Source organism: Rhineura floridana, chromosome 19, assembly GCF_030035675.1.
Source record: "Rhineura floridana isolate rRhiFlo1 chromosome 19, rRhiFlo1.hap2, whole genome shotgun sequence".
Lineage (NCBI taxonomy): Eukaryota > Metazoa > Chordata > Lepidosauria > Squamata > Rhineuridae > Rhineura > Rhineura floridana.
In genome coordinates this window covers 9,145,075-9,172,186 of record NC_084498.1, presented here as the reverse complement: position 1 = coordinate 9,172,186, position 27,112 = coordinate 9,145,075, and the positions used below count along the sequence as shown (strand labels likewise).

Genomic DNA, 27,112 nt, shown 5'->3' with positions numbered 1-27,112 from the left:
GGCGTTTTGAAGTAGGAACTAATAGGAACTCCTTTCACTCTGATTGGCTCCAATCAGCAGGAAACAATAAGGAAGCAAGTCAGAAGACTCTTCTTAGTGGCTAACTGCTCCCCTTTCATGCTGATTGGCTCATAGGACACTGGAGACATAGGGATCCTGCTGGAACCTGGCTCTCAAAAAAGTAAGGAGGCTAAGACCCACCCACCTCGACCCTGGAGCACTACACCCGTTTGCACATTTATTTAGGGAAGGGCCTTAGGTCACTAGTAGAGCACCTGCTTTGTCTGCAGAATGTCTCTGGTCCAATCCTCAGCATCTCCAGTTAGGGCTTGGAGAGCCTCCTGCCTAATACCTTAGAGCTGTGGCCAGTCAGTGTACACAATACTGAGCTAGATGGACAAATGGTATAGTATAAGGCAACTTACTATGTTCCTTGTTCAGCTGTAGAACTCTCTCGCTCGGCTCCTGCTTCTACACTAGGTGTTGGTCATCAACACATACCATGTCTTTTATTTTTCCCCAAGTTTCTAGCCCTTATGGTTGAAAAGAAAGACTCTGGCATCTGCGGACCGCACCTTCCAAAGTCTCAGAACTGCCCCGCTTCCCACTCCTGCTTTCATCTCTTTCCCACCTAAAGCTGAGACAGAGAGAGAAGGATGCACTCTTTCAGAAAGATGCGGGCAGCCTATAAAGAAAGCATTTCCAGTAGCAAATTGCGTGACGCTCTGCGGCCTCGAGAAACATTAGAACTGTTGTGCTGAGGCACGCTTACAGCAACATGCAGCGAGAGCCGCTGCCAGTCAGTGTAGGCAACACTGAGGAAGATGGGCCAATGGTCTGCCTCAATCAAAGGCAGCCTCTTCCTAGGTTCCTGTGATGTGCTGTTTGTAAGATGCCTTGAATTCCCATGTAGAAAGGTAGGGCGGATATTAATTTAACAGCGCGAAATTAGTTGCTAAAAACTTTCATCATCATCATATCACAACTGGAATAACAACAATGAACAACAAAAAGTAAAGGCAGCCCATAAGACAGTTAGGCCAACCAAAATGTCACAAAAAAGTGTGCAAGCAATAACAGAGAGAGAGAGTATGGAACCGAATAGGTGCGGACAGAGCTGCACCGGTCAGATGTCTCACTGTCCTTGATTCATCAACAAAGCTCTGGAATGCCGCGGAAGCTCCTCCCTTTTCCTGCTCCCCCCCAGCTGGGCGGAGTTTTCAAGGGAGACGGCGGCGTGTATGGGGGGGGGGAAGCAACAACAGACGCCGGTGGAAGCTCCGACTTCGTCACCGTGGCAACGCAGCTGCTGTTTTTGCCGCGGCTGCACCTGAGCCTCCGCGCCTGCGCAGTTCCTTTGCCCTCGACGTCACCCCGGCCCCCACCTCCCCTCCCTCTTCCTCGCTCCCCCCCGGGGGACAGCGTTTCCCCCTCTCCCCAGCCTCCCTCCCCCCCTTCAGGACTGGAGTGGGGCGGAGGGAGCAGTAGCAGAAGCGGCGGCGGCGGCAGGTGAGTATGAGAAGCCCCCCCGCCCCTCCTCGCGTTCTTCCCAGCATGCATCACGCTGGGGAGGGGGACAGCAGGAGGAGGAGGAGGAGAGACTGACTCACCTCCGCTTGAGGTAATGGTGTCAGAAGGATAGGAAGGGGAGACCCCCTCTTCACATATGGGGGGGAAGAAAGACCCCAATAAGGTGAGCAGCTTCCCCTTCAGTCCTTTCTCTTTCTCCTCCCTCCCAAGTTCGCAGGAGGGGACCCGTCAGAATGGCCCTCAATCAAGGCTGGTGGCGCCAGCACCCGGCCCTTCGGGGTGGTTGCCCAGGCCCCAGGAGACAGTGGGGGCTGGGGCCCCAGAGATGATGCCTGCGACTGTGGGAAATTCCAAAGGGCGGCCAGACTCAGCTGCACAGTGTTGCAGCGCCCACTGACAGAGGGCCCCCACCAGGAAGGCACTTTCTGGTGCCAGCCCAAGTGTCTGTGTTGGCGTTGGGGGCCCCACTCTGCAATGGGCCAGAGTGGATTTGCCTTCTTGCTTGCCATAAAGAAGGAGACGCCTAAGCGCCCCTTCTCCTAAGGTAGGTGTGCTGGGTATTCTTTGAGAAGGAGCAAGGGGTTGGGGAAGACCTATCTGCCTACCCACTCATTCCCCCGGGGAAATAATGTGCGTCTTCCTACCCAGGTGGGAAGCCCACCCTCCTCCGTATCGCAGAATCGCAGCATAGTAGAGGTGGAAGGGGCCCATTGGGGCTGGGCAGGGCAGTTCTCCCTCAGTATAAGTGGGGAGTGGATATTCCTCCAAATGGAATGATGGGGGTGGGTGGGAAGACCCCACCCACATTCACACCTACCCCTTTCAACCAACCATCTCCCCAGGAGAATGTGGGACATATTGTTTCATAGGGAATCTTCTCAGATTGGGAAGGGGCTGAGGTACAACCATTTCCCATCAGCAGGGGTATAGCGTGGGTATTTCTGCAGAAAGGAACATTGGGGGGAAATAACTCATCCACTTAAAAATCCTACCTCACCTGGGGAAATGGAAAGCAGGACATTTCTACCTCTTCAATACAAGTGGGGAGTTGGTATTCCTCCAAAAAAGAACATAGGACCCCTATCTACCCGTTGGAAGCCTCAATTTGTTTGTTTGGAAGGGTGCCCTGCCATGCAGGTGAGGAGAGAATGTGCACGCAAGAGACCTTTCCCAGTGATATGAGTCAGTTCTTGGAAAGGAGGTTTATGGTGAGCACCCCAAGTTTGGTCTAAAATAGGACACACTTGATTTTGGCATTGTGAGCTCTCGTCCCTGTTCCTGCTCCAAATATATGAAACGTTACCCTATATTGGATCCTTCTCCAAGAGGGACAATGAAGAGAGACACAATCCAAATGTGATGGTTTGTTAGAAGATGTCTCCCCACGTACACTCACAGGTATCCTATACAGATGAGGAGAATCTGCTTCTCAGGATCCTCATTTTCCCAGATTTGCTCTAGAACAGGCATCACTTTTGACACTGGATGCCCACCTTCAGTAGGTCTGGGCAGTTCAGCCTTTTCTTTGCCATAAAGGGTCAGGGAAGTATTTACTTTCTTGCTTGTAGATGTATGAAGGGAATGTCTTGAGGGGCAAGAGAGCTAGCTAAGTGGTCTGCTAGAATGGTCTGGGGGGTAGGGGGGACCATGATCCCATCCCTACAGAAGAGGAAAGGAACGCCCTCATATCAGTGTGCATGTTCACCCTGGCTCCCTTGTCTCATCCCTGCCCTCCATATATTGTTTCCTCACCACCACTTCCCCTCCACACACATTCAAAACAAGATTGTAAGCCCTTTGGGGCAGAGACCTGTCTTTTGCGTACACTGCTCTGTAAAGTGTGATGTAATATTAATAATAATTCTCTTTACAGACTCGAGGGGTGGTTATCCTAGCATATTGCCAGTGGATGTGGGGAGGGAGAGGAGAGAAATATCTGGTCATTTCCTTCTTTTTAGAGCAGAGGTGGAAAACCTGTGGTCTTTCAGATGTTGCTGAACTCCCACCAGCCCCAGCCAGCGTGGCAATGGCCAGGGATCATGGGAGCTACAGTCCAACAACCTGTGGAGGGCCACAACTTGTCCAGCTTCAACAGAGAAAAATAAGAACTTAAGTATATTGTATATTGGAGGGATACACAGGAGTTTCCCTCTAAATGTGGAATCGGGGTGCGTCTTGTGTTTTCCAGCTCCACATAAGTTTGAAGGGGGAGGAGGGGTGCAAGTCTTCCCTAAACCAGTGAGAAAGAGTGAGGAGAAGGCACTCTGCTCTGAATAATAAACTGGGGAGTGATGGGGTGGTGGGCCTGAGCATCCTATCCTTGTGAATGAGGAAAGGGTAGAGCAGTCCATTATAGCAAGTATAGGGTGCCTGTGGCCCTCCAGACATTGTTGAACTGTAGCTCCCATAATTCCTGGCCATTGGTCCTGTGGACTGGGGCTGATGGGAATTGGAGTCCAGCAACATCTCGAGGGCCACAGGTTCCTCACCCCTGCCTTACAGCAAAGAGGTGAAGATGTTTTGAAGGAATGCGGCGGCTCCCCACCCCCATGAGAGGAAGAAAAGCAGGGCACTCCCCTTCCCATAATGAGGAGGGAAGGTGGTCTTTCCATACAGGAAAATAGGTGGCAGGATCTCTCTCCCCCCCCCTTACTAAAAGGGAATTGATTCTGCCTGTTGGATACCTTGCACGCCTCAGGGTTACAGGCTTCCTCTTTCTGACTTGGATTTCTAGAGGAGGGCTGGCTTATTCTCAATCTTTTCAGGGAACAAAAGTGAATGCTTCTCTTCCTGCCACTTTGTCTCTGTAGTAACCACATCCCAGTTGCTTTCCCTGCTCAGCACTACATGGGGTGTTTTGATTCCTTTCAGGAGTTCCGTGGGGGCAGATGGCTACTCTGCTGCCTCCTTTTCTCAGACAAATGCGTGACCCCCCCTGTCAAAAGTGGCAGCCTCATTTAGCTCATTTTATGCTCACATCCAAGCGTGAAGCCTTCTTCCCCACCCTGTTGCCAGCTCTGGTCCCTGGAGCTGCTGGGTTTCAGGGGAGAGTTGTCATTAGGTCCAGTTTCCCTTTCAGCTTAAAGAGAGGAACCGTTCGGAGGGCAGCGCTGTGTTTGAGCTGGGGATGGGGCGGGGAAGAGGTGACCTTATCGCCAGCATCGTCTCTCTGTTGCGGCAGTCGCATAGCATGGATGAGCAGAGGGCAAAGATGGGAGGATTGTGGCGTGGATGGGGAGGAGGGTTTGCAACTCGGCGCAAGCCCATCTGCTTTTCCTGTCACTTGTGGAAATGGTAACAAGCCAAGCCAAGCTTCTCCCTGGAAATGGAGTTTCTCGCAGCTAGCTGGCTGGCTGGCTGTGGTCTGCGTGTTTCTTCAGCTTAAGTCTAAGGTGGGACTTAAGGTGGGTGGGTCTTTGGTTTTTATTCATCACTGGAATTGACCTGGGCTGGAAAACATGAAATTGATTAATTGTATGTTGAAGTCCTAGTGATGTGTTTGAAAAGGTAACTGAAGAAAGAAGTGCAGAAGGACTTGGGCATCTCTGAGCATAGATTGCATGAGTGCTGTCCGCATTGCAGGTGCATAAGAGATCCAATAGGCTTTCCTGCTTTGGGGGTGGTTGGGGTGGGCAGAAATATGCAATATTTGAGGGGGAAAGGCATTTCTCTCTTGGTTCTTATGCAGCAGGAATTGTCTGTCTTAAAGATTGCTGTCGCTGGCTTTCAAACGAGGCTTGCAGCTATGTCTCCCATTTCTGGAAGTATTTCTTCTATATATAACTATAAATAGTGATGATTCTGAGAATGCTTGTGTGAGATTGTCAGTTTGTAAGAGACAATCAACTCTGTCAACTTGTTTTTAGTTAACAGAAATCTTTGTTCTCTTCTCATCCCTCATTAGTTTTATATACTGTGAGCATCAATTTAGTTTGTGTTTGGATGACCTTAACTAAATTAATTGACATATTAATAAAATCAGTTGCAGTGTCTCCCACACACACATACACACTTATATTTTGTGGGAATTGACGTCTGGGCATGATCTTTGTTACTGTATGTTTTCAACTTAAAAGATGGGGCAGCCATGTCTGAGGGAGGGGTTATCTGCATAAAAGAATGGGGAAAATGAATATATTAGTAGCAATCACACCTGGCCATCTTCCTGGTATTTTTTACAACTGCTACCTAGTTTTAGATTTTATATGAAAATCATGGTAACATCTAAATCATTACTAGTTTGTGAATTCTGAATATACATTTCTAATAGCATTTTTTGTATGTTGAAGTCCTAGTGATGTGTTTGAAAAGGTAACTGAAGAAGACAGTTGCTTTTTAATGGGTCCCGTTGATCTCCTCCTGTGTAAAATAGAATATTGCTATTGTTAGGAAGTACTGAATGGCACACAATCCCTTGTGATGGATAGACAGCAGCAAGAGGCCCCAGACTTCATTGTTTTCAATTGGCTAATATTGGAATCCACTTACTTCTGAAGACTGGAAATTAGTATAATTTAGTAGAAAGCATTAGTATAACAGAAGGAATAAAACTTCCAAGATTTGCTACAGCTGACGCATGTGGTCTGTCATTCCTTTTACAATAGATGGTTGAAGTACTCAAAGTTGCTGAAAGTAAGAAAATGGTGTTAAGAGCGACGTATCTTACGGTTTTAAAGACTTGAATGTGTAAGTAAATGAGGGTACAACCTATTGTGGTGGTGAACTTTTTAGTATATATTATAAAACTTTTTAGTACTTATTATAAAAGTATCCATTATACAAGCAGTTTTTAATGGTGGAGGACATTTCTTTACTTGTGGTTAGCAATACTTCAGTTAGTGATTAAGAAATTGTCTGTGTCTGCATATGCACACATGGATATTTGGCATGAGTACATGTGGTGCATGACATTGTTCTGGAAGATAAGGGGGAAATGGCTTGTTCAATAAAATCCAAATGCTCTCCTAGAGCATCAAATTTACTGGTGGGAAGAGTGTCATTATTATTATATAGACCATTTCAATATCTCTTTTGAATAATTCAAAAAAGAGGTGAAGAATTTTGGAGTGATTTGAGGCTGAACACTGATATCTTATTCCTTTTGCAGCCTTTTTCTCTCCCCTCCTTTACTGCAGTGCACAGTTTAAAGCCATCATATTGCAGCAACACCCCTGCTGTGTCTCACTAAGCACAAGCATATCCACCTTTTCAGGATGTGGCACTGGAAGGCTGGAATATTTTTCCAGCTGAATTTTTTCTCCAGTGGCATCTTCTGCATCACTGTAAATGATGGTGCTGGGTGATGTAGTCCACAGACTTGGGTGGGGCTAAGCAATACCAGTGATCTTTCTTAGTAAGGGAGAGATCGCTTCCCCTGCCATCCCTCAAAGGCATGTAACCAGAACTTGTTGATTCATCTGTGCAAACAGTAGTATGCCAAAGAAACTTTAAAGCAATCCCATTCCCTGGCTGCTTCTTACATCTTTGTTTCTAATGTTACTTTAAAAAAAGTACAAACAACTTGTAGTGATGATATTTTTATCTGTACAGGAACATGGCAGTTCTTAGTACCCATTTTTCTGTGGTGTACTTTTCCTAGATTCCAAAGAACACAAGGTTTTGTGATTTTAAAATAAGGAATATGTTTATAGCTCTGATTGTTGCGGTGATGAGTTTCTCTAGCGCTGAAGAAAGTTGTCCATCTCAGTCGGAGAATAAACTGAACGGACAGAGTAATGTAGCCCTAATGATTTGTTGGGTTTCTCTCTGCTCAGTTGTTGAGTTGCCCTAGAGTGGAATTTGGCGTTTGCCAAGGTCTTGTCTGCACTATGTTGTCAGTAGGTGGCAGGTTGCCATACCGCGTTAGCGGCAGCAAAATGTTTGCCTGCCTTGGAGAGGTGGATGGATGCAGAGCTCTTGTGTCCAGGTGGCAAGAGGTGGCAGGCCAGCAAGTTGCTCCTTTGGGCTAGATGGACCCTTCATCTGATTAAGCAGGTGGGTAGAATAAGAGCTTTTACAAATTTAATGCACAAAGGTGTATTCTACTTGCATGCCATGACCAGAGTGTGTTTTGTGCAAAAGTGTGGAAGAAATCTTATGCTGAAGAGAGACGATAACTTTTTAAGAGTTGAGGGTATGTTAAAAGATCTCTTGCCTCCCCTGCCTTCCCTGCTGCTGTGGTGTTTGCACTCAGCCCTTTTTATCCAGTTGGACAAACAAGCTCTTGGGAGTGGTCTCCAGCACTGGAGGCCTTCAAGAGGCAGCTGGACAGCCACCTGTCAGGAATGCTTTGATTTAGATTACTGCATTGAGCAGGGGGTTGGACTTGATGGCCTTATAGGCCCCTTCCAACTCTACTATTCTATGATTCTATCAAAATTTGCCATTTGATGATAGTATTGTGAGCTTGGCATGCTTGGAATAGGAAGCTGTGTCCCTCTTGCCTCCAGCCAAGAACTCAACCCTAGCCATGTTTCTTTGGGAGGAAGTGTGCTGATTTCAGGATTTAGGATTGCAGCTCATGGTGTTTGGTTACAATTAAAATGCTTGAAAACTGATCATTAGTAGACAGAACAATGAACAGCGTGTTATGCTGGTTAGTTATCCCTTACCTGCAGCTTTTATGACCACTTTCAAGGATTAAAATCAGCACAATCCACCAGGAGGTGCTCCTCTGCAACCCCCCCCCCCTCGCAAGAGTTGTGTCCTACATCTGAATAATCATTTGCAGGCTCTGCTTGTTAGTGTTCCCCCCCCCACTTCAGTGTGTCTTTATTATGTGAAGCATTTAAATTAAGAAAAGATGCAGCACTGAAGACCACCAGCAAGCAGCATGTCTGCCCCCCAAAAAACATTTGGTGTAAGTTCACATGCAGGCAGGATGGATAGCTTTTAGACGGATCTTTGTATTTATCATGCAAGGTTTATTTAATTGCCAACATTGGCTTGGGATTCCTTTAGGCATGGAGGGGGTTAACCTTTTCCTCTTCTGCTGGGGTGATGAGGAAAATTCCACCTCAGGTGGTGGTACTGGGTGTGTGTGAATATCCCATTGGCACTAAAAAGAACCAGGAAAAAAAACAGGAAAATTCAGGAACCCCGCCACTCCCCCCCCCCAAAAAAAAACCAAAAAACCACCACCCCACCTCCAGGAAAAAATGGCAGGGTTTTAAAAAAAGTTTCTGGGATTTTCTTGGCCTTTCCATCTCTGTCACTGCAGCAGGTTAAATCCATGCCTGCTGTGATCTCAACAATTATCACCCTGCCAACTTGATGCTATTTGCATTTAACATGCAGGTTTTTTAAAAATTCAAAGGCGCATTTAACATCATTTTGGTTGAACTGTCAAGAGCTTCAGAAATCTCAGGCGCACCTTAACTCAGTGGAAGTGGAACCTATTCCTTCAACAGAAGATGTGGTTCAAATACTCCCCCCCCCAATCTGAAAATGGCTCACAGCAAGAGCATCTCTCTCCTTTACTCACTTACAGTAACTTGTACTGGAGAGGATGTTTGAAGTGGTCTATAAATAGATATTTCTAAAAAACTGAGCCAGGCAGGGCTGCTTGCAAGCATCAGCTGAAGGTGGGGCACTTTTTGCCGCATCTTTGGAGCCTGTACAGTAAAGCCATCTGAGATTAAATTTTCAGAAGTGTTTGTGCAGATGGGTATAGTCTGCAAGGATCTTTTGGAAACATTATATTTCGGGTGCATATAGATGTACACTGTTTAACTTTCGGTGTCAATATCCAGCTACGCAGAAGAGAGAACATTTGGTTGACCATTTTAATCCAAGGCATTTCTTTTAATGCCCAGAAAATCTGCAAAGCAGGGGGACGCAAGAGAATGCAGAATGAGGCTGTAGGCTCACTTTAGGCTGTAATGAGGTGGTTGTATTTTTATGAATGTTCTCCTGTGTTGAAACAAAAACGCTCCTGCATGTAGTGAAACCCAGCATGTCAGAGAGTAGGTTATGCTAAACCTTTTTCTCTGATGGGCTAGTTCAGCCTTCATGAAACTGATATTTTGGACTACAGCTCCCATCAGCCCCAGCCAGCACATCCACATATGGTTTTTAAAAGCACGCATGTTACATGCAGGGAGGTTTTTCTTCCTCCCAATAATGCCACATTTACTTTGTTGTTCAGAATGGCAGGACAGTCAGGACAAGGCCCATGTCGGATGTGGTTTGGGGTGTATGTTGGGGGGGGGGAATGACAAATATGTCACATGCCCCACCTGCCTTCTGAAGTGACACAGTTCAGAATTCCACCACATTCTTCTGCATAATCTGTACAATGGCTCCGAGGGTGAGAGAGTTGTGGAAGAGCTGTAGTCTTCAGCCCCCTGTGGTCTCAGTCTCTTCCCCTCACGTCTCTCTTGCTCCTGCACATTTTTGTTGGTGTTTTGTTTGGCTGCCAGTGTGCAATCTCTTGTGTACCCTTAGCAGCAGAATGCAGTAGTAGAACACTGCGTGGTAGAATTAACTTTAGACAGGGAATTCCACTTTTGAATCCTTCCTTTAGGATTAAAAAAAACACCTCGTAGAATCATAGAGTAGTAGAGTTGGAAGGGGCCTATAAGACCATCATGTCCAGCCCTCTGCTCAATGCAGGAATCCAACTTAAAGCACACCTGACAGGTGGTTGTCTTTCCGCTTTGTGTGCAGACCAACCTCTGTCCCAACTACTAGCTTTCTGTTGGATGTTGCATTTCTGTGCATTCATTGCTGCACAGGGATGGGAAAGTTCTGGCCCTCCAGATGTTGTTGGTCTGCAACTTCCATCAGTCCCAGCCAGCATGGTCAATTGCTGAGGAGGATGGGAGCTGTAGCCCGCTGACCTCTGGAGGGCATCGGGTTCCCCGCCCTGGTATTATGGAAAGACTGCGGCCAGGACAGCCACCACAACCATCAGATACAAGCAACATTCCTTGGAGTGTCAGGCTGTCCCACAGATGGAGTAGATCTGTTGTGTTGGGTGACATGAAGGTTTTTACGTTCTCCTGGGTTTTCACATTTTGGATGTCTGTCTGTATAAGATGGCTGCTGCAACATTAGCTCCCAAGTATGAACTACATCCAATTGGTTAAAGTTCATATACTTATGAAAGTTGGCCCATGACGGGGGTGGCTAACCTGACACCCTCTAGATGTGAACTGAATTGAATTGAACTCCATCTCCTATCATCCCAGACTATTGGCCAGTGCTGGCTGGAGCTGATGGGAACTGAGGAGTCCAACAGCATTGAGAGGGCCACAGGCTAGCCATATCCATGGCTGCCTGAAAGAGGCAGTAGTGAGACCACTCCTGAAGAGACCCTCCCTGGACCCAGAAAATCTTAATAATTATAGGCCAGTGGTCAATGTTCCATTCCTGGGCAAAGTCCTTGAACAAGTGGTTGCAGGCCAGCTCCAGACACTCTTGGATGAGACCGATTATCTAGATCCATTTCAGTCGGGTTTCAGGCCTGGTTTTGGCACGAAAACAGCCTTGGTCGCCCTATAGGATAACCTCTGTCAGGAGAGAGACGGGGAGTGTGACTCTGTTGATTCTCCTTGATCTCTCAGCGGCTTTCGATACCATCAACCATGGTATCCTTCTGGGACGACTGGCTGAGTTAAGAGTGGGAGGAACTGCTTGGCACTGGTTCCGCTCCTACTTGTTGGGTCGGCTCCAGAAGGTGGTGCTTGGGGAGTATTGTTCGGCACCCTGGACTCTCCAGTATGGGGTTCTGCAGGGGTCAGCTCTGTCCCCCATGCTGTTCAACATCTACATGAAACCATTGAGTGCGGTCATCCGGAGCTTTGGAGTGCGTTGCCATCAGTATGCTGATGACACGCAGCTCTATTTCTCCTTTTCATCTTCTTCAGGTGAGGCTGTCAATGAGCTGAACTGGTGCCTGGCTGTGACAATGGAGTGGATGAGGGCTAATAAACTGAGGCTCAATCCAGACAAGACTGAGATGCTGCTAGTGGGTGGTTCTTCTGACCGGATGGTGGATGTTCAGCCTGTCCTGGATGGGGCTGCACTCCCCCTGAAGGAGCAGGTTCATAGCTTAGGGGTTCTCCTAGAACCATCTCTGTCACTTGAGGTTCAGGAAGCCTCGGTGGCATGGAGTGCCTTCTACCAACTTCGGTTGGTGGCCCAGCTACACCCCTATGTAGACAGGGATAACCTGGCTTCAGTTGTCCATGCTCTGGTAACCTCCAAGTTAAATTACTGCAATGCACTCTACGTGGGGCTGCCTTTGAAGACGGTTCGGAAACTGCAGCTTGTGCAAAATGCAGCAGCCAGATTGGTAACAGGGACCAGACGGTCCGAACATATAAAACTGATTCTGGGCCGCTTGCATTGGCTGCCTGTATGTTTCTGAGCTCGATTCAAAGTGCTGGTTTTAACCTTACATGGCCTTACATAAAGCCTTACATGGCTTGGGACAACAATACCTGATGGAACACCTCTCCCGACACGAACCCACCTGTACACTACGCTCAACATCCAAGGCCCTCCTCCGGGTGCCTAGTCCGAGGGAAGCTGGGAGTCTGGCAACAAGGGAGAGGGCCTTCTCAGTGGTGGCCCTCAAATTATGGAACGATATCCTTGATGATGCGCACCTGGCGCCAACACTGTTATCTTTTCAGCGCCAGGTCAAGACTTTCCTCTTCTCCCAGGCATTTCAGTATGTGTTTTTAAATTGTTTTTAAAAATGTGTTTTTGAATTTGTATGTTTGTTTTTAATGTTTTTAATTGTTGTAAACCGCCCAGAGAGCTTCGGCTGTGGGGTGGTATACAAATGTAAATAATAATAATAATAATATCTGGCCCATTACAAAGTATTTTTGTCTCTCTGACTTTCTTCCCTCCCTGATTTCAAGTAAATTGTATCAGATTTCCAGAAACTAGGAAAATCATCATGTGCTGCTTATCTCTGCTTGTTTTCTGAGCGCATCAGGGCGTTGCTCTTGGCTGCTGCCAAGGCCGTTTTCTCTTAATTGTTCTTTCTTTGCTGCTCTATCAGTGACTTGTCACAGTACCTAAAAATAACTCCCCGGTGATACTAAGACCTGAGACATTCAGAGGTCGGCTGGAAGGAGACAAGAGCAGTCTGTCTGGAAAATGGGGGTGGGGATGAAAGGGGGCATACACTGCATAAAACATGCCATATGATTTTTAAAAATAGGAAACTGTCAGAAGCTTTTTATATTCTTCTGAAAAGAACACGAGCTCTCTGTGTTTCTTAAAGTGCTGATTCCATTTTCCTTTTCTCTTTTTGGGGGGCTGCCTGTGCATTTTGGTTGCAAATATAGTCAGTAAGAAGACCAAGTATTATAGTGCTAGCAGAGGCCACATTTTAAGTGCCTGGGCACCAGAGCCTAATTCTTAGGGGATCGAGTGATTAGGTGCCTGGGATTTTCAGGCTCTGCTATTTTCAAATTAAAAACACAAAATGTTTTTAAAATGCCAGGCTTCTTGGATGGCACTGAATTATCAGTAGAACTTTGAAAACAGGGCCACACAGCTATGTTTGCATGCTTGTGTTTCTTATAACTATTTAGTGCAATGGTTCCAAAAATGGCATGACAGGACCGTTTTGTGGGTACGTAGAAAAATCAAAAGACCTGTCCTGGCACCTGCCATTATTCCTACACACACACACATATATGTACACACTTTCCCCACAGGCCCCCTGGGATGAAGGCTCAGTGGTAGAGTACATGCTTTGCATCCAAAAGGTCACAGGTTAAACTTGGAGAGCCACTGCCAGTCAGTGCAGACAGTACTGAGCTAGATGGACCAGTGGTCTGACTTGGTTTAAGGCAGGCTTCCTGTGTTACCAGCCTAGCCCTCATTGTTGTATGGTGGGTGCATTTTTTCCTGCTCTTCCTCTTTGTTCCCTTTCATTGTAAGTGAGGAAGGAGATGGCGGCAGTGGCTGGAAAGCGGCAGTGGCTCAAAATCTGTAAGGACAGGTGGGACCTGCACAAAATGTTCCAGTGTAGAGTGCTACTGTACAGGGTTTCCCAACCAGCCAGGCATGCCCTTTTCAAGGACATTCCATTCCATTACCCCTTCCCTTCCCTGGTTCCCTCCCCCAAACATTATCTCAACATTCGGTGGCCACTGATGTGCCCATTGGGCTGTTTTTGGATTCTCCCACTCAGGTGTTTTTATTTTTGGGGGGTACATCTGTGAACCTTGGGGTTCCTCAAGCTTACTGATATTTCCCTCTTTGTGTGTGTTTGTGTGTGTGATAGTGGCGTTTTGGTTACACAAGGATCCACGCTCGGAGAATCAATAAACAGAGATAACCAACGTTGTGCCCTCCAGATGTTTTCAACTACAACTCCCAAAATCCCAGACCATTGGCCATGATGGCCAGGGCTGATGGGAGTTGTATTCAATAGCATCTGAAGGGCACCACATTGGCTATGGTTTTGGGGTGTTTAGTGATGTGTGCTTTTGTCAGCATACGTTAGAAAACTGTAGTCCTAAATGACTTGGTTCCTCCATATATTTTTTAAAAAGTCTTGTGTTTTGACTGCTATTGAGCAAGTTAACTAGTTCGTTGGTCTCTAATTGATGGGTTGTGTGACCTACAGCTAAGGTTGTCCTCTTGTCTTAGGTAGGTTGTGTTGCTTAGACCAGGAATGGGGAACCCTTTTCTGCCTGAGGGCCGCATTCCCTTGGGGAAAACCCTCCAGGGGTCTAGAGATGGGATCAGTTGGCCAGTGCCAGTTTGAAAGCATTCCGTCAACCTAATGGGCCAGTATGGATTCGAGTTTCTTCTTTATCTGCTAGCTGCTGTTTTTACCGACCCATTTTCCCTTGCAAAAAAAGTATTAATATCCATATTTTTAAAGGAAATATTGATAATTTAATGTTTAATGTTCTTAACATCAATATTTTAGAGGTAGATTTTAAAAAGAAAAATCCATTTTTTAAAATAGCCATGGAAAATCACTACAGCCTGTAGAGAGAGGCCTGTAGAGCTGCATTCTGCCCCGGGGCCAGAGGTTCTTGTCCATTGTGCAGTTCAGAGTTCAATGTCACCCCCTGGTTTGACCAAACGGAAGGCTACTGATCTAGCCCCATTTGCAAAGGCCTCCTTTCTCCCTATACAAGGTTTTTTTTTTATGCTTTGGACCCTTTCCTGGGTATATATGCATTGTATAAATTGTTTTGGTTTTGAGCTTGTCAGGGCAGGTGAATCTCAACAGGAATTTCATCTCTCTCAGCGGCCACTGCATTTGCCTGATAGTGTATGGGAAGAAATTTGGTTTGGTTTGCATTTAAAGCCAAATCTACCAAATTCACACTTTCCAGAACAATGCGAGAACCGAAACAAAGCCATCCTTCAAAATCTGCACATATCCAAATTTTGCTGTGCAGTTCTCCAACCAAAGAATGTTTACAAAAATGCATATATTAGGGGGAAAGTGTGCATAGAAATGAATATATTAATGAACATAACATGCAGAAATGTTAAGAAATGTTAAGAAAACTGCTTGCAAAAATGTGTTAGGAGAAACTCACACTAAAATGCTAAAGAATTTTCATGAGATTTTTTTTAAATCACAAATTGCTACATAAATGTGGAGAACCAAATTTAAAATTGGAAAAATGAGAGAGAGCCGAAATGGGCAGATCCTTCCATCCGTGATGGTGGGGCTTGTATTTAAGAAAGGGAAGCAGTGTGCTTGATACTTACGTGTAGGGCATTGGTCTGAAAAGGCATGGGGGGAATCGGCTGTGCTTTTGGGAGAGAGAAGGAGGTACCAGTTAATTTATTACTATTAAGCTATTATGCTTTGTTCATGCATTTTGTCCTTTTAACAACCCTGTGGAATGGGTTAGACTGGCACAAGGATCTCCAAAGGCTATCTGGTGAGTAACAATCCTGAGCAGACAGCAGTTTGAACCTCTGTCTTGCTTGCCCAATGCAAGGCAGTTTATCTGTCTGCACCTCTCTCAAATAATGATGTACATGTCAAGGTTATGCCATAGATGGTAGTTTTTTATAATCCCGTTGGCTTCAGTGGAGCCATACCTTTACAGGTTTGTATAGTTAATGATTTTCTAAGCAGGTGATACATTTATATAGTGCAACTGAGGGGGGAAAACGTCCTTTGCTTGCTAGGAGGTGCTACCATTAAGGCACCTGCCTTGTGATCTGGGATGCTGAAATTGTAGATTTGCCATTTAGAATGTCTTCCTTCTCTGTAATTTTAGTGCAGTGATAGGGATATTCAGTTAATTAACTGAAGAAGAATGGTCATATCAAAACAGGGAGTTGCAGGGCATTTTAGAGGCTCTTCAAAAGGAATTCTTTGCTTATGCATTTTCCCTGAAATAGGCTTTGCTGTTTTGCTTAGGAAGCAGCTGGCATCTTCTGGGATCCAAGCAGTTTTGGGATGGGGTGCGGTTGGGTATCTATTACCAAGGAGAAAGCTAGTTCTGATTCTTCAACCAAAGTTATGAAGGTGTGACTACAGAGTGCTAGAGAGGCTGGCTTTTATCTCAAATAAAATGAGATAATTTTGTTTGTTTTCTCGCAGATCGCTACTGGAAAAATATAATCACCAAGAAAGAGTGATGAGAGACCATAGCTCAGTGATAGGAGTGCCTGCTTGGTGTGCAGGATGTCCAGGCTCTAGTATCTCCACTTCAAAGGCTCTTAAGTACTGCAGCTGACAGACAGCCCTGAAGGAGACCCAGATAGCTGGGCTAGATCAAGGAAAGGGTTGATTTGGCCTGAGGCAGCTTCAGATGTTGGCATGTTCCAATTTAGGATTGACTCCGACTAGTGGAGACTGGTGGCTCCGATGTCGACGTGGCAGTGAATCTGCTCTGGGTTTTAGTCTGAACTTCCAAGGAGCTGTCCAAGGTGCTGGACAGTTTCTTGAAAGTTCGGACTAAAACCCAAAGCAGATTGACTGCCACACCGACATCGGGGCCACCAGTCTCCACTGATTCAGACATTGCGCACCTCATGTGGACCACCAACAAAGGCTGATGCTGTTGTCAGGAGACTCTACATGATCAAACGTCAAATGTTGAGTGTTGAAGTTGAGAGTGCTTCATTTCATTCATTCATTTGTTACATTTATATCCCGCCTTTGTTCAGTGAGCTTAAGGCAGTGTAAATAGTCTCCCCACCAACTTGCCATTTAAACGTCACAACAACCCTGTGAAGGTAAGTTAGAGTGAGACATAGTGACTGGCCGAGGCCACCCAGTGAGCTGCATGGCTGAGTATTCAGGTGTGCCTTGCATATAAGAACATAAGAACATAAGAAGAGCCTGCTGGATCAGGCCAGTGGCCCATCTAGTCCAGCATCCTGTTCTCACAGTGGCCAACCAGGTGCCTGGGGGAAGCCCGCAAGCAGGACCCGAGTGACATTTGCCTGTGCTTTTAGATGGCTTCAAACCACCATTTGATGAGGTACTTCAGCCCTCAATCTCCATTCCTCAGAAGATGTCTCAATATATACTTTGAATTGTAACCTATATTTTTTGGCTCCCTCCAAAACGCCGGCCTAACTCTTTCGTTTTTTAAAAGGCTCACCTTGCTAGAGTGTTCTGTCATTCATAGAATAAAGCCAGACTCTAACTTAAAATGAGTTAGCCATTTTTGGTGATGCTTTTTGTCAGTGAATTATGGCTTGGCTTCTAGGATTCCTTAAAGGAGGAAAAAGTAATCCTTTCATAGACCTAGCATTGGGCAGTCTCTTAATAAAATGGAAACATCCCCTTTCATGGCTTTTGAACTCTGGCACTGGAATCAGTTGGGACTGCTGATAATGCTTCATCTGTAGGGCAGATATTTCACATAGTGGCAGAGTTAAGGAATGTTGGAAATGGCATTCTCCCCCCTCCCCAAGTCCTCCATGGGAGACGTAGAGAAACTTCCTCTTGGTGAGGCTTTTCCCGCTTGGCCTTTCTGTGCTGAATCCAGGTTGCTGCTGCAGACATTGCAGAAGCTTTGGGGGCATTTCTTTTTGCCACTCAAAGCTGACAACTTCCTGCCGACAGTAATAATATGGAGCAGCCTTCCCCAGCATGGTGCCCTCCAGCTGTTTTGGTCTGCAACTCCCATCAGCCCCATCTAGTACATCTGTAGTCCAAAACAGCTGGAGGACACCATGTTGGCGAAGGCTGAGGGAGATCAGGAACATCCAGGCGTGTGGAATGCTCCTTCAGCCTGCCCCACCCACCCTTCATCAGTTGCCAAGGTGGGCAGAGACTGACACTGGCTTTGATGTCTCTACAAGACCGTAGCGAGTGTGGGCTTGCCTTGGGGGAGGAAAAGAGGCTTCCTGTGCTGTTGTGTGTAAGAACACTCAGTCCTGGGTGCAGGAAGCTGCTGTCTGGTCCTGCCTCAAGATCCCAGGAACTAACTGTGTGTCTGCTGTAGGGAAGGTGCGTTCTTAATTCCTTTCTCCTGATTCTAGGAGTGATTCCCGGGGGGGGGGCTGCAAGCTGCAGTGTCACCAGTTTTCTGCCCTGTGACTTCAAATTCCCACACAGGCAAAGAAAGTGTAAATGCAAACTGTTTATATACAGTAAACAGGACAAGACTAATTGGATGAATGTTTGCAAAGAATAGAATGCTTAGTGTGTGGGGTCATAATCTGGAAACACTGCAGAGCTGAAGGGTGGGGGCCCCATTTGTGTGTCGCTGAAGATTTTTTGCATTTCAGTGGGGAAAAATGTCGAACTAACACTGTGACTTGCATAACACATTTTTTTCCCTTGTGCTGCTACTTTGAAAGGCTCTCTCCACCCCTGCCTTTGGAGTGCAAAGGGCTTCCTTAAGGATGATGCGCGAGCCATACCATGCCTAAGAAAGGAGCACCATTTCCCTCCTATGTTACCTACTCAGTGGGAATTCAATGAGTACTTACGGAATCTGAGATGTAGTAAAGCTTTTAGCTGCACAGACAAGGCTGGCTCGTTGAGAGATAATGTAGCCGAGACATATCGACAGTGTTAGTGAAGGATGGGCCTTGAGGCCATGAACAGAACAGAATGGCCTGGTTATGAAGGGCCTCCCTCAGCCTGTCGTTTCCTGGGTTTTAGCCAAGGACATGCTGCTTCAAGGCAAGTCAGAGATGGCACTGCCATATTCCATACCATGACTCCACGGCAGCTTCTTAATTTTTCTTCCTTTAGAACTGAACGCATATGGCTGGGGTAGTTAATGTGTTCCTTAATGGAAACTGCTTAATGGGTTTGGGGGTTTTGTCCTTTAACAAAGCCTTGTGCTCAAAGCTGACAATTGCACTTTAAAGCACATTCAGAGCCTTTAGAGCTCTGGAGCTAGGGGAAAACGCCAGCAAGCAAGGGCTCTCTGTAGGCCCAGTTATTTACCAGCTCTTTGCAGAATTGGTTGGACATAAAGTTGTGGCAGCAGTAACCCCCAACCCAAATAGTTAATTGACGTTGTTTAATTCACAGCCATGATCTCATGATTCTTGAGCAGCTGCAGAAATCATGAGACCTTTGTCCCTCCAGGACACTTTTGAGTAGTGTCTTTTCCTTGCTAAGAGAGCTTCACCAGAGAGCTTAATTATCCTTGAATCTATCTTGGTTTAGAATTGTTTATGAAACCTAATCCTGATCCAGGATCTTTCCATTGTAAATTACATGAAAGCTCCCTGGTTTCATAGAAATGGCCCCCTCAAAAACTTGCTGTCCTATTTGTGCTAATGTGCTGTGTTTCCGTGGGGATTGGAGATCTCCATAGGAAAAATCTTTCTCTGCCAGAGACCCCGGAGTGATGCTACCAGTCAGAGTAGTCTATCCTGGACCAGATGGAGAATGGTCAGTATAAGGCAGCTTCATGCGTGTATCACAGTACATGTTAGACGTAGGTGTGTGTGTAATTCTTCTGAATGTCCCTCAAAGGCCAGACGATGTTTGTTCTTAACTATTCCACACGAGTGGAGGAGGACACTGCATAAGGGGGGGGTAGTCTGGTACTTGTGTTTATAACATGTGTAACTGATCATCAGTCTCTCAGTGTTGGTTTCTGCCTAGACTGGGCTCCTGATGCCAGTAATGTCTCCTCTTGGCTGAACGGGAGCTGTGACAAGACATACAGATTTGTCTTTGGTGTCATCTTTCTGGTTACTCTCTAACTTCCTCTGTGCTGAAGAAATGAGAGTCTGTGGCTGCATAAACACCAAACCTATAAAGTGCATTCAAAATACATCCTGCACTCAAGAATCCTGGGAAATGTAGCTTATTAAAGGTGCTGGGAATTATAGCTTTGTGAAGGGTAAACTACAGTTCCCAGGATTATTTTTGGGGTGTGTGTATGCTTTGATTGTGCTTTAAAGATAGTGTGTGTGTGACCCAAATTGCTTAGGTTTAGGTTTTGCTAAAACAGGCCTGTCAACGAAGCAACCCAGTAGGCTGGAGAGCAAGGATTCCCCATCCAGTTTGAGGGTGGGCTCCAGTGCTGGTTACAGTTTAGACAGAAAGCTGCTTTGCATCACTCCCTCATTGTATGGCAAGCAGCATCACCTTAAGTTACAAAGAAACTGGCTGATCTCCAGAGCTGGTCAGTCAGAAAAATCATAACCTATTAGCAATCATAACCCGTTGTTACCATTGTTTATGTCTCTGTAGTGCTTTCCTTTGTACTGTTTTCCAGTCTTTATCCCCACAACTATTCTGCAGCTTAATAGCTTGTTATCCTCCATTTTACAAATGGAGATATGAAGCCGAGAGATGATCTGGACTCTTCCCCCAAGCCACGTGAGGAATCCATGACAGTGGAGCAGTCCTCTGAACTTAGGTCAGCTCCCCAGTCCTCTCTACCTTCCCCACAGCCTGTGCTTGAAGCTGCTCCCAAGGGCTTGGGCTAGGTTTCGTTGCCTCCATCCAGCAGCCGTGGGTTGGAGTAAGCCCTGGCCATCAGCCCCAAGTGCCTGTGCCACTGACAGGTCACTCATTAGTCCCAGCAGTTAATCCAGCCCTGCTGAGTTTGGTGGGAGATGGTGTGTGTGTTTCATTGTGTCCCCTGATTTTATGCTGTAATAAGTCTGGGATGGTGTATTCAGATGTTGCTGGACTCCCAGCTCCCATCAGCCCCATCCTACATGGCCAGCGGTCAGGGATGATAGAAGTTGTAGTCCAGTGATATCTGGAGTGCCAGAAGCAAGCTTCCCATTCCTGCTCCAGGACCAGAAGCTGCTGGAAATGTGAGCAGCACGTCTGCTCCAAGGCTGCTTCTCTGCAGGCAGATGTTGACACACAAAGGTTTCTGGTGGACGTCAGTTTCCTTCACGCCCGTGGCACCCAGGGTCCAGGCTGCTTAGAGTTGCCCAGCTGCAGCATTTGCTGGCCCTGTGAATGTTTGTTTGCTGTGGATTCCTGAGAACCGGGCTTACCTAGCGGGCTTTTCCCATCCGTGAGGGATTATGGTCTTTCTCTAAATGTAACTCAGGGAGGTGACTGGCAGCTCACGCCAAGGAGGAGGCAGCGCATGTTGTTGCGTTTTCTCAGAACTCCATTTCAGTCTCTTAAAGGGATGAGTGCCCTGAAGTCTGACTAGCACTAATCCCTTATATGTGTTAACCGAAAACAAATGAACACCTGGTGGTGTCCTCTCCTCCTTCCCCACTGCCACCCCAATATGAACACAGCTACCATGAATGCACTGGGATTTCCACAGCTGCCGACATCCAAGCCCTAGTTGAAGGTCTCACTGACTTCAGAGCTTGAAAGAATATCTCAAATTCTTAAATGCCAGCAACGGACGTCTAGCTGTCCCTGTGTAAATGGGGATGCTCTACCTTATAGCAAAAGGAACGGACCGCTTTTCTGCATGGTTCCATCTTGGTGAGACTGCACCAATCAAAACCCACTTGGCTAGTGGTGTTCCAGACTTGCAAACTGCAGGAGAAGTCTCCAGATTAGGTCTTGATGTAACTGATGGTGCTGTGCTCTCCTTTCCCACCTGTCACACAGCAGGTTCACTGGATGTCAGGATGGCAGCATCGAACCTGGAGAACCAGCTACACAGTGCTCAGAAGAATCTGCTGTTTCTCCAGCGACAGCACGCCGACACGCTCAAGGGACTGCATGCTGAGATTCGACGGCTGCAGCAGCACTGCACAGGTAATGAGGCGACGGCCAGCCAGCCTGTTCTTCCCAGCTGCTTTGCTTGGATGTGGCTTCCCTGTGTTCTGCTTGCTGTGTTTCTGCTCTTGTCCACCACATTTTCCCAATGACAAGCTCCACTTCCAATGGTTCTCATGTTGCTTCATGCCAGCAGCGGGGAGCTCAGCAGTTTCTTCTGCAGGCTTTGTATTATCTCGGGAATCTTACAGCAGCCCTGTAAGACAGGCCAGTGCCTTAGCAGTGGAAAGCTTTTAACAGCAGCATCAGGGTCGTGGGCCATCTTCCCCAAAGAGCTCTGAATATCTACCTCCCTGCTAGCCTATCGGCATGCATCCAAACCCTGGCTTCTCAGCTTTCGGCTGATAATTTATGGAGAAATGGAAATGGACTGCCTACAAGTCGATCCCGACTTATGGTGACCCTATGAATAGGGTGTTCATGGTAAGCGGTAGTCAGAAGGGATTTACCATTGCCTCCCTCTGAGGCTAGTCCTCCCCAGTTGGCTAGGGCCTGCTCAGCTTGCCACAGCTGCACAAGCCAGCCCCTTCGTTGTCCGCAACTGCCAGCTGGGGGGCAACTGGGCTCCTTGGGACTATGCCGCTTGCCCACAGCTGCACAGGTGGCAGGGCACGTAACCCCTGAGCCACTCACTGTGGAGTGATCTTTAGCTGGCCCTTGACACCCAGGAGACACGAGCGGGGATTTTACTCGCAGGCTCTGGACTCCCAGCCAAACCTCTCCTCCCTACTGTGCTATACCAGCTTAATAATTTATGGAGAGTAGCTTAAAAATGTGGGTGATATTTAGCAAAGTCCTACTTGAAGAGTGGCTCCATTGAAATCAATGGACTTAAGTCCATTAATTTCAATGGGTCTATTGGAGTATGGTTAACATTGGATTGGAAGTAAGTCCTATTCAGAGTAGACTCATTGAAATTAATGGACCTAAGTCACATCCACTAAACTTCAGTGGGTCTACTCTGAATAAGACTAGCACTGAACACCACCCTTTGCTTTGTTTAGGGCTGCTTTTCTTTGTTAAAATATTTTGTTTTGTGGAAGGGCAATATATAAATGTTTGACCTAAATAAAGGTCCTATTGTGACTGATCACCCAGTTCCATGAGCCACAAGATTGAGAGGCATTGATAAAAAAATGTTTTGTGAAAATGTTCTATGTATTAATTTTACATGAGGGTCTGTCTTCTGCTATTTTCCTAACTATGTATGTTTTTCAGATCTGACATACGAGTTGACTCTCAAAAGTTCAGATTCAACAGGTGAGGGATCTCCGCCTGTTTTATTCATTGGGGGGGGCAACTGCAAGGAGAGAATGTTGAACACTTTCTAGTCACATTCTCTGAGTGTTGCACTGACTGAAGTGTGTTTTGCAAAGAGATTCAAAGAAAATATCTAGGCCTGGAGTTCTTGAAACTTTTTTACAATGAAGCCTTCCGACATCAGGGAAAACAAATGCCAAGGCTAGATGAGACAAGGCGAAGATGTTGTGGCTGGTGCTGCGTGCACCTGTGAAAACGTGAAGTTGCCTAAGATTCAGGTTGTGCTAATTCATTTCCCAGCATTTCGTTGGGAGTGCTTCTGCCAGCACTGGCATCCTTTATCTCCCAAATACTGATGAGTTCAGTTTGCAGCTTCCCGTTTTCATGGATTTGAAAAATGATGTCTGTGTAAGCATGGATTGCATCCATGCTTAATAATTACTTGCTAATTTCCCCCCTATGTAACTTTTTCCCCAAGTTGGAGAGAGGTACAATATCCCATTGTAAATGTAGAGTAGGGACACACCCTTCCCAATTTTATTGACACGTTTAGAGCCATGAAAAGAATCCAGGTGTGCTTCCATCTAGCCATCATAAATTTACTTATATTTTCTTAAACCTCAAAAATCATATCCTCCTCTATACTTTCACTTCCATATCTCTCCCAGCACTGAGTATATCTACTTGGCTACTATAAGGCCTTGTGCTACTCCTGCTTCCTTGTGTACATGCCTCTGCACTGCTTCATTCTTCATGCACATGCACTCATACAGAACGCATTATCTTCCTCTATACACAGTCCTCTCCCTCCCTTCACTTCAGCTTCGACCTGGGGCTGCTGCAAGCTTGCTCCTTCTTGCTTTCCATCTTTTCTGATGGTATTACAGTTCATATTATTGGAAAGTTTGTACCTTGCATGTTTATGCGCCTATTTTCTGTAAGGGATGCAGGTTTTGTAAGCACTTCCTGCTGTTTTTATGCCCCCCCCATTTGAAAAACTCTAATATGCATTCTGAGAGCTCTCTGAGGCTGCTAGTTAATTAAGTCTGGTGGGTTCTTATGCCTTGAAAACAAGGTGAGAATTTGGGAGCAGAGCTTACACTTCCTTCCCAGATGATGAGCCTCTTCTTTTATGGAAATGAGCCTGTGCTGCTTTCAAAAGTAAGCACAGAAGAGCCACCTTAGCGCTTGATTCTTGCCTTAATCATTTTTATGGAGAGGGGCCATGTTGCTTAGTGAGTGTGCTTGACTGCAGTGGATATAAAACTATTTCCCTGCTCTTGCAGAAAGTGGGACTTCAAGAAGTGAAGAACTCAAAAGAAAATGTGAAGAACTTGAGGCCCAGCTGAAAGAGAAAGAGGCTGAAAACAATGAGTTATTAAAGGAACTGGAGCAAAAGAATGCCATGATAATGGTACTTGAGAACACCATCAAAGAAAGGGAAAAGAAGTATTTAGAAGAGCTTAAAATGAAAAGCCATAAGTTAAACATGCTGTCGAGTGAACTAGAGCAGCGCGCCAGTACAATTGCATACCTCACCTCGCAACTGCACGCAACAAAGAAAAAGCTCCTGAGTTCGAGTGGGACTTCCGATAGCTCTCCATCTGGAAGCCCAGTCCTGTCCAACTACAAGCCAGCGCCGCCCAAAGATAAGCTCCCAGAGACTCCGCGACGTAGAATGAAGAAGAGTCTCTCCACCCCACTCAACCCTGAATTCGAAGAGGCCTACAGATTAGGATCGGATAGCCGCAAACTGCTGTTACGGGAGCCCGTCGATGCTATGCCTGATCCCACACCCTTTTTATTGGCAAGGGAAACCGCTGAGATCCACCTTATCAAAGAGAGGCCTTTAGTCATTCCACCTATTCCTTCGGAACGCACTTCTGCAGAGCCCCACAGCCCAGCCCGGGAGAAGCAGCACAAGGCTCACGTAGGTGTGGCGCACCGCATCCACCACGTTGCTCCACCCCAGGCGCAGCCAGAGGTTGAGACGCTGGCAGTGGATCAGGTGAATGGCAGCAAAGTGGTCCGAAAACATTCGGGGACAGATAGAACTGTTTAAGCAAACTGTTTGTTTGGAGATGACTCTCTTATGCACTGTGATCACAAATAGGGTTACTCCCCTCCCCTGTTCCTTTCTAATGCCCCATGCATGCCAAATTCTTTCCATCGCTAGAATATCCTTCTTCAATGGATCCCCAATATGACTGTGTTCATATTGCAGAGTATCTAATTAATGAAACGCTGTGGCCAAACTCAGGCGTCTGCCTGACTGCTTGCTTCCAATGCTCCTTCCTTTATTCTAAGCGCACTTGTGGGCAAATGCCCAGGCAACAGGCTGCATTATTAGTCCATAGTAATGACAGAATCAGATAGCCTCCTCCTGATAGCCCTGCAGCACTGTGTATTGGCTGTTAATGGTTAAAGCCTTCCCTGTATGTATCACTTCACACAGTCATGACAAACCTTTCTTTGGGGGTGGGGCAGCGCTGACCACCATGCAGATGCCTGCGTGAGAAGAAAAACACTGGCCGAGTGACCCCTCCCTCCTCCATCATATGCGATTTGATCACAGTGTTCATATTTTCTGTTACATTTTTATCTAGAGCTACTAAAATCCCAACAAACTCTATTTTATTAACCCTGGCTGATCTTGTTTTGTGTCCTTTGTTCAATATTCGGAATAGACTCCCACAATTGCAACCGGCTGTTTCCTTTTTGGGCAGGAGAGCGGAAAGGGGTGATAGGAGGTTGTAAGGAGAAATCCCACAATTGTGCAAACACAATGTAGCTTTTATTGTTTCTGCTTGGTAAGGAAAGTAGAGCTGTGCCTGTTTTTAAAATTTGGGGATGCAATGTACTCCTGCAGGGCAGGCTGGTCCTCCTGGCTGTTCGTATGCCTGATGGAAACTCGTACAAGTTGGGCAGTTTATGTAACTGGCATGCTTGCCTTTCCTCCAGTTTTGGTTGTGCCTAGTCAGAAGTTCAGGTAGCTGCTTTATACATGAGACACTAAAATTTGAATTTAAAGCCTGTCATTTTAGAATTTCCATCCCCTATATAAGATTATAAAATAATCACACATATATGAAATGTAAAAAAAATCAAATTTGTTTTATGCAGTAATGCTAAAAAGGTCATTTCTTTTGGTGGAGTAATCAAGGGACAGAGCAGAACCCCAGTGCTATCCAATTTAAGTTGTTCGTTGTTGTTTAAAATAGGCTATTCATCCGAAAGCATAAAACTGTTATAACTAGTATGGCAAAGATGGAAAGCCACAGCTGCCATCAGCAAATAACGTTTTCAAAATGTTGCTAGCTTAAAATGTGCCTTTAACTCACAACCTAGCCCTTACTCCAGGAGTAGGGAACCTGTGACCCTCCAGGAGCTGTGGCCAATAAACCCTCATCATCCCCAGCACTCAGCATAGGCAGGGGTGAGAGGTGATGGGAGTTGTACTCCAGCAACATTGGGGGGGGGCACAGGCTCCCCATCCCTTCTTACTGAAAACTGATTATTACTTCGTGCAGGGACTTCATAGTAAGCAATACTGCTAAATATGGATAGTCCAAGGCTGGTAAGGATTTTTTGAAATGGCTAATTCCTCTTCTTCCAAAACCCACTTCTTAAACTCTATTGGAAACAGATATTTATGTCCCCCTGCCAAAAATGGGAAAATCCCTCTCTGCATTGCAGTCCTGCCTAGCATGCCTATGTTTACTCTCATCCAACAGATTTCCTACCACGGCCATGCAACGAGAGGCCTAGTACAAACTAGAGAAAACTTTGTACATGCCTTAGAGCACCAGAGCTGCAGCAGCCCTTAACATTATATATTCCTAACTACAAACACTCTATTGAAACATCCTGTAATATCTGGCAGCCTCCTTTTCCTACACCATCCTTAATTGGGATGTTTTTCTGGAAGTGTTTAACCCATTCGGATCTCCAAGATATGTTTGTCTTGTGATATTCTTTTCGTGTTGGGATTTTTCTTATAATTTTAAGTAAAGGTTAAAGCTTTTCTTTGAGAATGTTAATGAAAGCATATACTTTTAGCAGATACCATTTTAAAATGCGTTGCGTTAACCAGCACTGATTTGGATCCCTTACTTATATCTATGTCTTCTGTTTGTTCATGTGCCCAATGCTGATGGCAAGCATCTAGTCTAAGAG

The 27,112-nt window shown here is 46.1% G+C and overlaps 1 protein-coding gene across 8 annotated transcripts; it reads left to right on the top strand.

Annotated features, from left to right (window-relative positions):
* The first annotated feature begins 1,230 nt into the window (after positions 1–1,230).
* Positions 1,231–25,639, top strand: CCDC92 (coiled-coil domain containing 92). 8 transcript variants are annotated; one of them, XM_061603460.1, is made up of 5 exons: positions 1,231–1,509; positions 6,135–6,216; positions 21,506–21,655; positions 22,895–22,936; positions 24,223–25,639. In XM_061603460.1, exons 2-5 carry the CDS (start codon positions 6,213–6,215, stop codon positions 24,996–24,998), a joined length of 972 nt encoding a protein of 323 aa, XP_061459444.1. In that variant the 5' UTR covers positions 1,231–1,509; positions 6,135–6,212; the 3' UTR covers positions 24,999–25,639. The 8 variants fall into 8 exon arrangements, with proteins under 8 accessions (XP_061459444.1, XP_061459446.1, XP_061459448.1 ...); XM_061603461.1 differs by lacking the exon at positions 1,231–1,509 and adding an exon at positions 1,647–1,693; XM_061603462.1 differs by lacking the exon at positions 6,135–6,216.
* Positions 25,640–27,112: the final 1,473 nt, after the last annotated feature.